The sequence below is a fragment of the Athene noctua genome, chromosome 5, assembly GCF_965140245.1.
Source record: "Athene noctua chromosome 5, bAthNoc1.hap1.1, whole genome shotgun sequence".
Lineage (NCBI taxonomy): Eukaryota > Metazoa > Chordata > Aves > Strigiformes > Strigidae > Athene > Athene noctua.
The window spans coordinates 30,973,069-30,989,002 of NC_134041.1; the positions used below are offsets into that span (position 1 = coordinate 30,973,069).

The following is a 15,934-nucleotide window of genomic DNA, read 5'->3' on the forward strand; positions in this document are numbered from 1 at the left end:
TGCAAAAAGGCTGTAGGGCCATTCCCTCAACCAGACACCAAGAGCCCCCCAGCTCACCACGATGCCCATCTGCTGCATCCCTACTTGACTTTGTTCCTCCAACTGACCTTATAAAACAGAGGTGGGTGTAACTGGGGGATTTTCGGCAAATCCCCCAGCTATGTCACCACCACACTGCAGCACCAAGTAAAGCAGGGGTGGGCAGATTCCTCCCAAAATGCTGCCCAGGCCATCGGCCAGTCCCAACGTAAGCCAGAGTGACCCTGGGCTTTCATTTCACTAACAACAGGCAGCGAGGAGGCCATGCCAGCTACCAACTAATTACAGTCCCTTCGATTCATTCCAGGCAAGATGCTGCCCTAAATGAATCAATTATGATTTGTGGCTCATCCCCTTTGCCTCCTCCTCCTCCTCCCTACCGCCAGCACAGCATCAGGAGTGATGCCACTCTTCCCACCTTTCAACCCTTTAAGCTGCTGTTAATTAAGCCCAAGGCTGGGCTGATTGCCAGGAGCAGATCCTCAGCCCTGCAGAGCTCCTGCCTCGGCTCCCCCCCTGAACCCCCCAGCCCTCTTCCATCCCCCTGAGCCTGCAGACAAGCCTCCACCCAGCCTAAATGTTCAGGCTCTGGCTGGTACCCAGAGGCTGAGGAGGATGGGGAAGGCTGGCCCCAGCGCTCCCCCTACATCCCCTACCCAGCTCAGTGCGAGAGGCCGAGGAGAAGGCAAGCATCCTTCCTTCTGTCCCATCGAAGCAGGGGTGCACACCTTACCTGGAGACTTCTGCTGGGACAGCGGGTTGTCCCCTGCCCCCGGGGGTCCACTCTCGGCTCTACTCTTCATTCGCTGCTGCAGAGCAGAGCACAGGATGACCCCGCTGGGACCCTCTCTCCTGCTCAGTTGGTGCTAAAGGATGGGATATTTATGAGAAAGCAGCTTCTTAAGAGAAGATTGAAAGGGAAAAAAAAAAAGTCCCTGGCTATGCCAAGAGATGCAGGCTCGGTTTCCAAGGATGTTTATTGCCGTTCTCGTCTTGACCCTCACCCCAGCACGCTGGGATCGGTGAGTCAGGGAGAAGCGTGGCTGATGCCCGCATGATTCAACATGGCACAGAGATCCAGAGCCAGCTATGTGGGGTTGTTTGGGTATTTTTTGTGAATGAAGGAAATCCAAGAAGACAGGGCAACAGTGGATGCCAGGACAGGAAGCATTTGGAATGCACTGGCTTTTACAGAATCACAGAATTGTCTAGGCTGGAAAAGACCTTGAAGATCATCCAGTCCAACCCTTAACCTAACACTGACAGTTCCCAACTATGCCACATCCCCTGTCGACTCTACTCTTAAACACCTCCAGGGGTGGGGACTCCACCACCTCTCTGGGCAGCCCATTCCAACACCCTAAAAACCTGTTCTGAAAGAAGCGCTTCCTAATATCTAGTTTTAGAGACAGGCTAACGCTCCCTCCTCACACTGATACTGCCATCCAAGCCTCCTCCTTGCCTTTTTTTTTTTCCCACCCTCCCAGACATGCCACTACCCCTGCACGGCGGGGCATCACCGGAGACGATGGGAAGGGGTAGCCCAGGGCAGGGCCAAGCCCCCCCATCACCCCCCGCCGCAGGGATGCGGCCGGGCCGCCGCCGCTCCGGCATTGCCATCTAGCGGCCGCTGCCCCCTCCCTGCACCCCCCCGCCGCCCATCCCAGCCTCCAGCAGCAGTGGGGCTCCGCTTTGCTTCCCCTGGCTGCAGTCGGGGGGAATCCAAGCCCAGCCGAGCCCCCCTGACCCGCCTTTGCCTACCATCACACCCCACCCCCCACCCCCCCCCTTCCCTGTGCAGCTATTGCACCCTTCGAGCAGCTCTCTTGTCTCTGGAGCAGACTCTGGTTCACCTCAGGCAACCCAAAATCCACCTAGGCATTGCTGGGTACAGGCAATATTATTAAAAGCATCCTCTGCCGAGACTGGGCTGCTGAGAAAGCCAGGGGCTGCTCCTCATCTCCGGGACAGCATCAGGCAGGGAACAGATCCCTAACACAACCCACGCAGGGTCTGGAGAGGGGACAGGCTTTCCGTGACTAATATTCCCAGGAGATCTGATGGAGTGCACTCATATTAGAAAGTGGCTTTTGGCACCCTGATTTAATTTTATTTTTTAAATAAGTCTGAAGCTATGATGAAAGGAAAAATAAAACTGGGATCAAATGAGAATCATCTACAGTGCTGTGGCCAAATTTCAAATTGAGACTGGGTAGCTGTGACTCTGTAACATGCTTGTAACCATGCAGGAATGTTTTTTTCCAGGAACAAATTCATTACCTGGATTAGGAAGAGATGTTTTCCCCATTTGCAAAGGGGAAGCCCTTCCAAGCCAAGCACCCCCACAGCAGGGAGGCAGAGTCCCTGGGCTAGTGCAGCTCACCCATGGACACCCGGGATGCAGGTGAAGGTCAAGGCAGCTCCAGGATGGCATCTCTGGAGGAGGATACCACACCAATCTCTGTCTGATGCTCAACTGCACAGATGTGCACAGCTGTGGCAAGGGTCACAACATCCCTGTTGGCATCCCTCCTGCCAGCAAAGCCCCAGGCTGGGCACAATGGCCTCGGCTACACTGCAGAGACTCCACACTGCCTTGCAGCAAAGCAACACTCACCCAAGACACAGCAAGCATTTTCTCCCTGCTGTCTGCTCACTCTTTTTGATAACAGCCTTGCCTGAATCATGGTGCTCCCCATGAGCTGCCCACCTCACCAGGACGTGCCTTCCCCAGCACTAACAACAGAGATGAGCAGCATCTTCTTGCAAAACTGCCTGGACACATTCCCAACGCAGCCCCAAAGGGCTGACTTCTCAGGGTCAGCACAGTAATTTATTCACTGAAAAACTAGACAGCTGGAAGACTAGCAAAAGCCAGCAAATTTCACACCAAGCTATAAACCATGCATCCAGATTCAAGGAACAGCCACTGCTCCACCAAACTCCTCCCGGTCATTCGGCTGAACAGCCACACCAGGTATCACACAGCAGCAGCAGCAGAAAAAGCTTTAAACTGCTTTAAGTTGAAAGTGTGATTTGCTGTACTCTGCCATAAAACATACCCATATTCACAAATATTGCTGGTTTTAATTACCAAGACCCGTAAGTCCAACATCCAGTTTTGGCATCTTTAAAAAATCAATGAGATAGCAATCTTGTAAAGACCTCTTTCCTGGGACAGAGGAATAACCTTCTGGAAATGGGGATCTCGGTTGCTATATCCCCCACCCTGCCAAGCTCTCACAAGTGGGATTGCAAGTGATGAAGGTGCAGAAGGAGCAGCATTGTAGCTGCTCTCATCCAGCCTTCTCCCCCTGCAACCCCTTCCAAAGCAGCAAGATGCAGCACACCTTGCACTCCCACCCCAGAGGTCCCTTTTCCTAACCCCTCTGCAAGTGTTTGCCTGAGGGAATCTAGCCCAGAGCATCTCTGGCCCCATTTTTTTAACACCTGCCAGTTCTCAGCTAAACGCTACACAAACATGGGCATAGTACTCACCTGGTCCCATTCAGGGTTCCCAAACCCACAACCACCACACTCAGCAGGACTCACCGGTCCCCAGCTTCTCCGGGGGTGAGATGGCAGAGCTGATTGCATGCACTAGCCACATTTTTTTTCAGGGAGCTCTAAGCAGAGCCTGGAGGAAAACCCATGATCCTCTATCCCTTCTCTTCCTCCCCTTGTTGTGTGCATGCAGGTGCTTTCTCGTGGCTGATCTGTTGCGACATCCATCTACACAAGCAAAGGAGAGACATACTAAAGGTGAGACATGCTAAAAGTGTCTCTGCAAGTCAGTCTGGATGTCACAACAGGGGTCAGGTGCTGCATATATAATTTGCTTCTTGTGCTCTCCCCAAGCATTCCTTGGCACAAGCCAGTCATGCCGAGATTGCCACCACTGTGGCCCAGCAGCAGGTCCTGCTCAGTGCCCTGGCATCACAAGCACCTCAAGTTAAACTCCTCACATACCTCCTAAAGCCACCAAAAGTTCCCAAATGCACCAGAGAGCCTTGAAGTTGGCTGTTCCCCCACTCTGTGATACTGTGGGATTGGAGCAGCTCATACATCAGAGATAATGACAAAACAGAAGGATGCTGAGTCTTGAATCAAAGAGGGATTCAGCACCCAAATGATTGCAGGCTGAAAGAGTGGGGAGAGGTTTAAAGGACAGCCAAGAAACCTGCAGTTCTGTGCATTTATGGGGATGCAGTCATGTTGTACTTCCAGCCCTACAAAACTCACAGGAGTGGGTTTTGGTGCTTGATCTCACTCCACCACCACAAAGCTGAGGTGCCCGCTGTTACCCACCTCCCCACAGGGTGCTGAGGTCTTCATATTCTCCAAAAAGCCCAAACCCAAACCAACAGCCACCTCTGCAGCTGTGTATGACACAAAGGGTTTGCTGACAGTGCAGGCAGAGGCTGGTGAGACCCTGTCCTCCCCAAACCATCACAACTAAGGGACAGAATCGCTTTGCACTGCAGCAATGCTGTGCAGGAGGGAAGTATCCTCCAGCCTGCTGCTACCGGCTCTCCCATTTCCTATGGAAACATCCCATACTGAGTGTTCCCAACAACCGCGGCACTCCTTGGGCTAACTGCCCTAGGCTGGGAGGCTCAGATGAAGAGGCCTGAAATAATCACCCATTAATAAATTGCCTGGAGTGCCCTGCTGCTTTATTTAGCCTTGCAAGTCAGGCACTAATTAGCATTTGCAGCCGCATCCTGGCTGCTCCGGGCAGGCGCACAGCAATCCCACTTCCCAGAGAAAGCCATCTGCTTTTCCCTGCTTTTCCACCAAATTAAAGTGAATTTCCCTCCCCACTTCCAAATCCCAAATCCCTCTTCATCACCTCTCCCCTTGGCCAAGCTGCAGAGCATCCCAGCCCCACGCTAACCAAGCTGGCAGCAGGTGAAATATAACTTCTCAACCCTCCTCCTTCTCAGCTGGGTCCAGTTTTGGGCATTGCACTTCCAGAGAGGCTGACTCAAGAGGATTCAATGGGGGGAAAAAAATTAGGGAGACTGGGCATTTGAGAGTGATTGCTGAAAGGATCAGGGCTGAGCAGCATGGATAAAAGGAGATCAAGGACAGGAGGAGGGGAAGGAGCACAGACCAGGGGATATTCCCCTTCTTGCCACCAAAGCCCTGCAAGCTCAGGGCTCGAGGGGGCAAATTCTGCCACAGCCAAACACCAAGCTGCCAAGCTTTATGCATGCATGGGAACAGGGAGAATGAGCTCAGAAAAGGTATCCCCAGGGCCGGCTATAGACAGTTGTCAGGAGAAAGCTTATTTCTAGCCTGCCAAAGGGTTGAATAGGGATTTTTAAAAGCATTTTTTCAACCTCTACACTACCCAAAGCAAAAGAAATCCCTTAACTTTCTCCATCAGCATCCTCACAACCCCTTTGGCGCAGCAGTGTTAGCTCCTGCCAAAGCCAGTGGGAGATTTTCTCCTCCCTTAGATCTCCTCTTCGCCCTCACAAAAGGCAGGTACGTGCCCAAGGACCATTCTGTGCTTTCTCTGATCCTCTGCCTGCCCTGCAAGGCTGAAGTCAGACAAACACAGAAACCACAGTACTGGTGAGCAGGATGATGGAGGAGGAGCCTCCTATCTTTAGACTGCAAATACCTCCAACAATATAAAGCAAGCTGGACTAGAAACCCACCAGCTACATCCTCAGTCTAATGAACATCTCCAGTCTAATGAAGCCAAACACACAGGCTCAGCTTTCTCAGAAGCAACCTGCTAGCAAACAGGGTGACTTCAAAAAAATTACATTGTCAGGACAAGAGCCAGGAGAAAATGGAGCTGTTGAAAAAATTTTCCGGCAAGTCTGAACTTACGCTGAGCAGCTGATGCTCAAGACAGCCAGAGAAGCCCCATCCCTGGCACGCAGCCAGGAAGGAGATGCTGCTTCCATCTTCCAAACCTGTGAAAGAGAAAAGGCCAAAGAGCAAAACCTCTCTCCGAAAGCTACTCAGTGCTGGGAGGTGTGAAAAAACCGTCCCCCTTGCTGCGGCAACAGGCAGTCATCAGCTCGACAGCCTCTATGAAGGCAAACACCCTCGCCCATCCCTGGGAAAGCACGGCTGAGCATGTCTTGTGTGATTTCTCAATGGGAAAAAGTTCATTGAAGAATTTTTTAGGCTTATTTCCACTCGAGCAAATGCACAGATAAGACAGTTACAGCATGTGAGCTGCAGCAGGGAAAAAAACTGACCCCTGTGAAGCTTTTCTGATGATAAAAAGAGGACTTGTGGTTTATATCAGAGCTCGAAGACAACACGTTTTGTTATGCATCATCCAGCACAGTGGTGCAATCCAAGCTCACAGGAAAGCTGCTTCACATCAAACAACCCTCACACACCTGGTTAGCATCATCCATGAAAGACGAGACACAACACCGGCTCCTTCGGGTGTGTTTTGGGAAGGACGATGCCACACTGAACTCCTTCAGCACTGTGGTGCCCCACAGCTGGGGATGAGCACCAGCATGTTTTTCCCACTTAAAGAGTGAGAGCCTTGCTGGTGTGCATAGCACCAGCCCCAAACAAGCCAAGCAACAGAAACAGCAACATGTTTCAGGTGACCCACGTACCTGTAACCCTGAGCTGAAGAATCGAGCAGACTTTCCCATCAAGCATGCAGAAGGTAAGTGGCAACAAGAAACGCATCTCTCTTCTCTGCTTCTCTAGGAAACATCTCTTGATGTTTCAAAGGCCACCTTGGGAAATCACGGGCCACACATGAAAGTTGCTTTAGTACAACTTCAGGGACCTTCCAAACTTTTTGCATGGATTTTTTTTTAGCTCTCACGTAGCACGAGCAGTCCAAGCCAGGGATTAATGTTTGTCATGCACAAATGCAGCAAACTTCTTTTGAACTAGGAAGGACTGACTGGCAAATGTAGAAGAAAAGGCTATAACTCTTCAGAGACAGCTGAACTGAAATCATATCTCATACAGGCTAGAAACTTCACCATCAATGGCATTTGTTCATGCACAGTTAGGTGGAAGTGCCATTTCTATGGTACAGATAAGTCTGCAAGGAACAAGTCTCTCTGGGGATAGGTTGTGCACTAATCCTCACATCTGGGTTTTCACCAAACTTTCAAAAACCTTTCCTAAGTTTGAAGGCTATGGAGTCTAAAATTAAGAAAATGCCATTTTGGGAGTGCATAATCTCTGTTTTAAAATGTAAACATAATCTGTGTTTTAAAATGTAAAACATAACTAAATGAAAAATAAGTTATAGTCTGATTGGACTAGATACCTCCTGAGATCCCTTCCACTCTGAAGTATTTTATTACCCTGTCACATCTTAAACCCAAATAGTATGAGGGGGCAGGTTGTACTAGACCTTAAAAATTGTGAGCAGAAAATAATGTGAACCATACATGCTTGAGTGGCTGGAAAGCACCTCTCCCACAGATCTCCCGACCAACAGACGGCCTCCCATCTGAATTACATAGGGACAGCTGGGGACTGCTTGGGAGAGGGGAGCAGATTGAATTATTCCTGGGAAGGGAAAGGACAAGGGTGCAAATGAGGATTGAATACCAGAAGTTTCATTGCATGCATACCGCACCGAACCACGCTTGCAGAGCTCAGTGCGGGGAGATGATATAAAGCAAGGACTGATAAAGCAGAGAGTTGTGCTGCCATCCAGAGGGACTTTGACAGCCTGGAGAAACTGGCAAAGGAACAGCATGAACTTCAGCCCAGGGACATGCCAAGTCCTGCACTGGGGGAAGAACAACCCCATACATGCTGGCTAGAAAGCACTGGGGTCCCAGGGGTCACCAAGCCGACTGTGAGCCAGCAGTGTGCTCTTGCAACAAAGACCAACAGCCTCCTGGGCTGCATTAGGCAAAGCATTGCCAGCAGGTCAAGGAGGTGAGCCTCCCCCTCTGCTCAGTGCTGGTGAGACATCCAGAGTGCTGGGCCCTCACGACAGGAGACTTACTGGAGCAAATCCAGCACACTGACTAAAGGAGTTGAGCATCTTCCCAACAAAGAGAGGCTGGGAGAACTGGGGCTGCTCAGCCTGGTTGGAAAAGACTCCAAGCAGATCTTAACAATGCATATGAATACCTGGTGATGGGGAGTAAAGGCAGAGCCAAGCTCTTCTCTGCAGCACCCAGTGACTGGACAAGAGGAAATGGTCAAAACTGTAATAAAAGAAACTCTATGCATAGGAATAAACTTTCTGACTGTGAGGGAAACTGAATATTTGAGACAGGCTGCCCAGAGGGATTGGTGATAATCAAAACCGATCTGGATGTGGTCCTGGGCAGCCTGCTCTAGGTGACCCTGCTTGAGGTTCTTTCCCACTCACTGCCTCCTAGCAACTGTGTGCTTCTGAGCTATGGCCAGCCCCACACCAAGGGCAAAGCTCTATCCAAAGGCTGGTTCCTGGGAAGCACAAACAGCCCCAGCACGGTGCATGGCTTCAGCACAACCCAGAGATATGCTAAATGAAGCTTTCCAACACTCACAGCTGCAGCTGAGACTCCAGCAAGGGAAGCAGGAACGAGGCATGCCAGGATGCAGTGACAAAACGCAAGGCAGAGCTCCTGAGTAGAGGCATCCACCGGGAACCATCCTCCATGTTCAGCAACCAGCTCCTAACGAGCCCAGCTCCCTGGAAGAGTGGCCTCAGTCATACAGGAAGGCTGGGCCCAAACGAAACTGCCCACTCCTCGCTGGTAGACCTTAGGAGGCTTTGCAAAGTCACCTGAATTAACTCAGAAAGGGAATTCTTCCTCCAGGGTGTGCCAGAAACCCAGATTTCAGGCAGTTCAGGGGAAGATGCTGCTATTTCCATGCTGTTGCCAGGATATTCAGCAGAACTCGAGTTCATACCAGGTCAGAAAACAATCTCCTCCCCATACATCAAAACCTTAGTCTGCACTAAGGAAAAGTGGAAAGAGCACAGGGACATATTTGGCAGATACCTCTGGGAGAGATACTTCTCTGCTGCTCAAGGCCAAGTTACCACAATAAAAGCCGTATTTCACTGCCCCCAGGTTTAGCACATACACAGCCTTTTTTTCCACCACCTGCATTGCTACTTTTGTAGGGTAAAATGTAAGCAGGGAGAGTTGTCTTAACTGAGACACACTCATTAGGTTCTCGGAGAGGTTAATTGCTTTGCCCTGGGTTGCAGCAGACCTGCATAGGAGACATGCATGTATCTCCATGAAGGATGCTCCCAGGTACAGGAGCCTGGCTTTGCCTGTCACTGACATCTCAAGGCTTTCACCTGCAGAGCCCCTGCAGCTCCTGCCCGCTGTCTGAGCTGTCCCAACCCTCCTTCCCAGCTCCCCCAGGCCCCTGGGCACACAGCACCAGACACCTGAACAGGAGCCCATGGTGGAGAAGGACATGGCTAAGCTGCCTCTGACAGCGACCGATGCTGCAGAAGGGCTGGAGGAGGAAAGTCATTTACCTCCCAGGGCAAGGTTGGGGAGGGAGACATGAGGAGGGGTGATGGGCCCTGGACACTGGTGCAGAGCCAAGACCAGAAGGGGATGCTGGGGTACCTTCTCCCTCTCTGGCAGCACCTATGGGAGAGCAAGGGCTGCCATTTCATAGATCCCTCCCTCACCAGCATCAGCACTGCAGCCCAGAGCCTGTACTCTCCTCTAGCCCCATGCTGGGGCAGGACAGCACTGACCAGCCCCCCACAGAGCCCACTCAGGTGAGCAGGAGCTGCTGCACAGAGCAGGGCTGCTGCTTACAGCACAGCAGCAACACCCACTACATCCAACACCTCTCCCAAAACTGCCACAGAAGCCACCAGCATCTGTGACCGCAACTCAGAGCCATCCTGGAGCTTGTCCCTTCCCTGAAGATCTGAGGAGGGCCAGGGCAATGGGTGCACATCCAGCCAGGGCCATGCTGCTGCCAAAGCAGCCCCAGCCCAGGGACACTTCCCAGGCAGCCTCAGCAGCAGGAGAAGCAAGTGGCAGTACCATCTTGTGTGTGCTCCTGCCCTCTCCATCACTGCAGCCAGTTAAACCCAGACAGTGCAACGCACTGGCAAGTATGCTGGGAAGCAGCAAAGGAGCTGGCAGCCCTGTGCACACCAAGGGGGCCCTTTGTCTCATACAGTGCCAAGGGAAAAAAAAAAAAAAAAAAAAAGGTTTAAATAAATAGTCTTCATTTGTAATCTGGGATGCAGAGCATGCACATAACTGGGTAGAGACTGCCAAGTCATAAAGAGGCCCTGAGATCTGTTAGCAACACCCAGCACATTTTCACAGTTTCTTCTGTTCTCTTACTTCTTCCAATAAAACAACACAAAGGCAGAGCTGCAGTAACGTTATGCTCCAGCCCAACAGCTCCCCACAGTCCGCATGCAGGTATGGATCTGATCGAGCAGCAGCAAGCTCTCCCGCCCTGCTGATGCACTGACCACAAGCTCCCAAGATGGGCTACAGGGATCTATCTCACTGTGGATCATACGACGGCAAGGGAGACCTCGCAAGCTCCAAGCATCAAAGCCATCAACTCTAAGATGCTACAAGACAGGAGATGGCTTTTAATGACCCTACCCTTTAGGAGCACTCTCCTGTACTGTGGGCAGAATGCATCACTTTGCACAGGACCCTGAAACCTGCCACCCATCACCCAGGTCCTCCAGCGCTGAATTACAGCATCCCACCTCCATGCTATCACCTCCAAACTGGACCAGGACCCAGCTGTTCTCCCTCTGGTCTCCTCTGCTCCCACACTCCCTGCCCAACATCTGGGAATCAGGCTTTTCCATGCATCCTTGCTGTAATTATTCCAGAATGAGGGCACAGCTTGCATTCCCCAGATTGCACAAACTAAACTCAAATATCCACACACGTGGTTTTAACCCATGCAAAGCAGGTTTGAGTCCTGCCTGCTGCAAACTCAGCTTGAGGCTTTTCTAGGATGGTTCCCTGGGTGGCTCTGCCTGTCCTTACCATCAGCTAAGAAAGCGGCTGCTCAGCCTAGAGAAGCCACAGGAAGTTCCCTGTTTGCATATTTTGGCAAGGAGGGTTTTTCTGAGCTCTCTCTCAGCCAGACGTAGTCCAAATGATGCCACCGCACACATGGCAAAGACATCAGTGCTTCAACCACGACCGTGCAGTAGCAACAGCACACCAAGCCCTGAAGTGCAGCAGATATCTCTGTATACCTTCACGTGTTGAGGTCAGGGGTGAACAGCAGGATGGAGGGTCGGGACTCAAAAATGGGTTTTGGTGTCTGCTTTGGGCTTAAGTCCCTTAGTCAAGAACAAGGCGGGGTGGTGCACGCACCCTTTGTAAAGTTAAGCCTCCTGCAGAGCTACTGCCCACATGCGCTTAGCAGATAGCATTTTCTACTCTCTGCCTCAGTTTCCTCATGAAAAAAACTCAGCAGAAAAACATTTTCCTCCTCCTATTCTTACTCCATCTTATTAAGAGGAAAGCACATTTCACTTTTGGGTTTTTTTTCAGTGGCAAAAGGCAGCAGATGGAGGCTTGGTGAGGGTTAGACCTGCCAATGCTAACACTGGTGAGTAAGAAAAAGCCTTCACTTCTCTCACTGCAACCCAGCACAAGAGTGACTCCACGCCAGGAATACTGTGCCTGCAAAGAGGAAGCTGCTCCAGAGGAGAGGCACATGTGGCAGAGAGGCACATGTGGCACTTGCTTCCCACACCCACCCCATACCACCCAGCCACAGATGGGAAATAGGAGCTGGAAGGGACCTCCAGCAGCCACCCAGTTGCTCCCAGAGCACTGACCAAGGTGGGAGATGCTCATGTCAGAAACATGTGTCAGAGCTAACTCATGCAAGGCACAGCATTTAACAAAAAAACCCCAAGAAGCCTTGTGAAGGAGGTGCAGAACTCCCTGAACCACCCTGGCTTAACTCATCGAGTTTTGACAACAAGAAGGAAAAAAAAAAAAATATATGCAGTTATTGTGGGCCTGCCCTGACCCCACAGGCAAGCTGGCCATCCCCTGGGTCTGCCAGAGCTCAAAGCTAAGCAGAAAAACCATTTTCCTGGTTCCTCATGTTCCATCTAATACACACCGCCACACGGGGGCTGTGGGAAAATACCATCCCCACTGCTCACAGGGACAGATAGAGCCAGACCAGCCAGGAGACAGCCCCTAGGGCAACTCAAAGCATGCGAGATGGGCCCTTCCAAAAATTAAATCACAGGGAAATTGCATCATTACTAATAAAATTATAGATAAGGAAATTAATTTGCTTTTTCTCCCCCACATGCTAACCGCCTGGGCCCAGAGAGCATCCATGGTACTACGGTTACCAGTTCTGCACACCAGCCTGGACTTTGGCAAAGTTTTTGGGGAAACATCACTGTTTTATGAGTCTATTGTTAAAGCAGGAGCCTCTGGCGTGTCGTTTTTGCAGGCTCACAGGGTATCAGGGCACTTAACTCTGGGAGAGGCATGGATCCAGCCCTCTGGGGCTCAGCCTGTGGTGCCAAGATCACCCTAGGAAGGAGTCAGGGCACTCTGGTCCTTGGTGGGACACAAGATCTGTGAAACCTGAGGGCTGCCATCAGTGCCAGAGCTCAGCATCCCCCCAGAACCAGGGGCTTCTGCAAAGCACCAACATCTCCACCTTCTGCAACATGGCTACCGACTGTGGGCCTGAGCATCAGCAAGGAGAGCGCCCCATGGCCAGACCCCAACCGCAATGAGCCTGAGCTGGCAAAGGGAGGGCAGCACATCCCAAATCTCAGGGATGCCTGCCTTCGGCCTAACTTCCCACCTACACACCCAGAACCATGGTAAAGCAGGCTGAAATGCCAAAACCAAGCATCTAGGAGCTGGGAAATGCAGACTGGACCCTATCAGCCTGGGGAAACACCTGATGAAACAGGTTGGGATGGCAGCAGCCGGCACAACCATCTGCATATTCCATTGCATTAAAGACAGAAATATTAGGCTTTGTGTTTGAATTACTGCTAGATGGAGCAGCCGAGGGCGGTGAAAGGGGCATATCCTGCACGGTACAAGCAGGAAGAGCTCCGGCTTCATCTCCCTGCCACAAAATAGAGCTGTAGTCATCCAGGCAGTTAATTAGCAAGCAGCTGGTCTAGGAACTTGTTCCGCCAGCCGACAATTAACAAGGCCATCCCTCTGCTTCCTGCCCGGCCATGATTTATTCATCTGGCATCCCCGGTGGGTCGAGAAAGATAACAAGGCACCGAGCAGTTGCTGAGCCCATATGTCAATTTATTTCCCCTATGTAGGGCTTCCTGAGTCACCGGCCAGGAGGATCCCTGGGCACAAAGGGATGAGCATGGAGCTGAAAGGGCCAGGGAGAGCCCACCTCACTGATGGGCTACCCTCCAAAAAAAAAAAAAAAAAAAAAAAGAGAGAGAGAAAGTCAGGAGCAACCTCAGTGTTATCACAAGCAGTTTTATCATGCAAAGCAGTCCAAAAAAAATCCTACCAGCTTCAAACAAGCAGAGAGCACTGACCTAGATCTCACCAAAGCAACATGCCACACCTATTTAATACAGGGGCTCCCACCTTCTTCAGGTGTTTTATAACACATTGATTATCCCCCAGATAAAGTCTCCGAGGCGGGGAGCTGCTCCTGACCAGCGGTATTAGAGCAGAATGTTCTGCAGTATCTTATCCAAAGCAATTTGCCGAGTAGACACAAGGGGGGGAACCTTGTAATTTAAACGCAGGGTTGAAGCACATGGCTGCAGCCTTGACTGTGCAGTGAATGCCAGGTGAGGGAAAATAATCCAGGATTTGGAGACAGAGTTTTCACACAACACCAAGACAAACTATGGGAAGAAATTACTTAAAGGTAAATAAGGAAAATGAGTGGGTTCAAGCTCTGCCAAGCACTTCTGTTTTCCTGAGTTCATTAATGTCTCCAGTTTACTCTGATTCAGAGAGACTTGGTCACTTTTTAGGATTAAATACAAGTCCCCTCACAGCAGGGCTCAAGACGCAGTAAAAGCAAAATGCAATGATCCCAAATATATCTAAAAGCCCCACTTCAGCCAAGGGAACCATCCTGAAGACTTTTAAGATGGAGAACTTCCAAGCTTCCTCTACATCCCACAGCTTGAGGAACACCCCTGTCCACAGAGGCCCTTTTGCACTGTTCCCATCAGATGCCACCTCCAGCTCAAGAGCTAAGAGAGGCATCTCAGACTACTTGGGCTCACAAACACTCTCCTCCCATACATGGCACACTTATCTCTCTCCACCTCTCACACACACTCTGGAAATTCACCCCATGAGAAAAATGCCATGGTCCAACTGACCATGCCAGAGCAACCCAAGCCCCCCAAGTTGTTCCCTGCCTTTGATAATCCTCCCTGAAAAACAAAGTTGATGGGGAAAAACAGACCAGGTGAGGAGTGCCAAGAGATTAAGCACAGCTGGTGTTGGCTGCTCCACAGGGGTGATGCCAACATGACAGCCCCCAGCCGCCCGCCCCCCGCACCGCACCGCCCCACAGAGGATGGGGAATGCTCCTGCTCCCCCCGGCTGCCCACCTGGGCTGGGGGCTCTCCGGTACTTACTCCCACTCCTTCCTCCGCGCCTGCGGTGTGCTCTGCATCTTGTGTGCCTCATGCGCCTTGATAATGTCCCTCTGCTCGATCAGCCCGCCCCGCCGGCGCTTGATGACGTCTGGGCTCACAGGAACATACTGGCCAAGTCCCAGGTCGAAGGTGCTGCCCATCTCCGTGCCGGCATCAGTATCCCGGGACCGGGGCTCATAGAGGGCATCGAAGCTGGCAGCACGCGAGACCAGGGCCTCGGCCAGGCTCTCAGGCTCCAGCAGGTTGCAGGACTGGGTGGTTTGCATCAGGCCGAGCCGGTGCTTGCGCCACGTCTCCTCCTCAGGCAGGGCCAGGATGTAGCGGGGGGAGACGTTGTCCAGCTTGGCCCCCCTGTCCGGTGCTGGGGTGCTGACAGAGCACGTGCTGAATCCCAGCATCTTTGGTGCTGTTGTAGCTCATCACTCTGAAGGGGCACAAGACAGAGAGGGGCGGCTCAGGGCTTTGCTTCAGTTGCCCCCCAGTTCCCTCCCTTCCTCCCACACAAATCGAACATCCCATTTCTCCTGGGTGTGCTGGGATAGACCCTCTCAAACCAGGCACAGGGCTTGCAACACTGGACCCCTGAGGCTAGGGTAAGGGGTAGCACCTCCTGCCTTACTGTTTCCCTCCTCCTTCCCCATCTGGGGACACCTGCAGCTCTTGAACCTGCAGCTCTTTGACCCCACAGCCAGCCCTCCCTGGTGTCACCGGAGCAGCACTGCTCCCCACAGACAGATCATAACATAAGCCCCCACACTGTTCCACAGACAGGAAAAGAGGAGATCAGGGAGACCTGGATCAAACTACCCCTGCACTGATTTTGTGGGGTTTTTTTCCCTGCTCAAATTGTTTGGGTTTTGGTGGGGTCTTTTTGTGGGTGCAGGGGGAGGAATAAGAGTGGCTGACATAGCACAACTAGCTGGGAGCACAACTCAGTAACCCCCCAGCATGGCTCTCCCCATCCAGCCCAGCAGGCAGCCATGCACTCCCCAAAAAGCTGGACAATGCCAAGGGCTGCCTGTACAGGCAGGGGCCAGGCAAGGGGCATGCATGCCGGCAGATGCTGCAGTGCCCCCGCACACTGCCTCCCAGGGTGGGCACAGTGCTAGAGCATCCACAGCCAAAGCATCCATGTCTCCCTCTCTGGCCCACTGCTCACGGGATGACAGCCCTGCAGCCTGGCAGAGACAGGCAGCAGCTTAGGAGGCTGGATATGGAAGTATCAGCACAGCTTCAACTCAGGAGCTGTACATCAGAGCGAAAGGCACGAAAACATTGCCAGAAACACGGTGCTGAGCAACACTCCTTAGCTAAGCAAAATAC

General features: G+C 51.9%; 1 protein-coding gene across 1 annotated transcript in view; it reads right to left on the reverse strand.

The window, feature by feature from the left end:
* The window catches only part of CACNA1E (calcium voltage-gated channel subunit alpha1 E), a 113,717-nt gene extending 99,062 nt beyond the window's left edge, over positions 1-14,655 (reverse strand). Inside the window, exon 1 of the mRNA XM_074906927.1 lies at positions 14,591-14,655. Within this exon, the coding sequence (XP_074763028.1) occupies positions 14,591-14,628 (38 nt within the window). The 5' untranslated portion in view covers positions 14,629-14,655. The remainder of the gene's footprint in view (positions 1-14,590) is intronic.
* Positions 14,656-15,934: the final 1,279 nt, after the last annotated feature.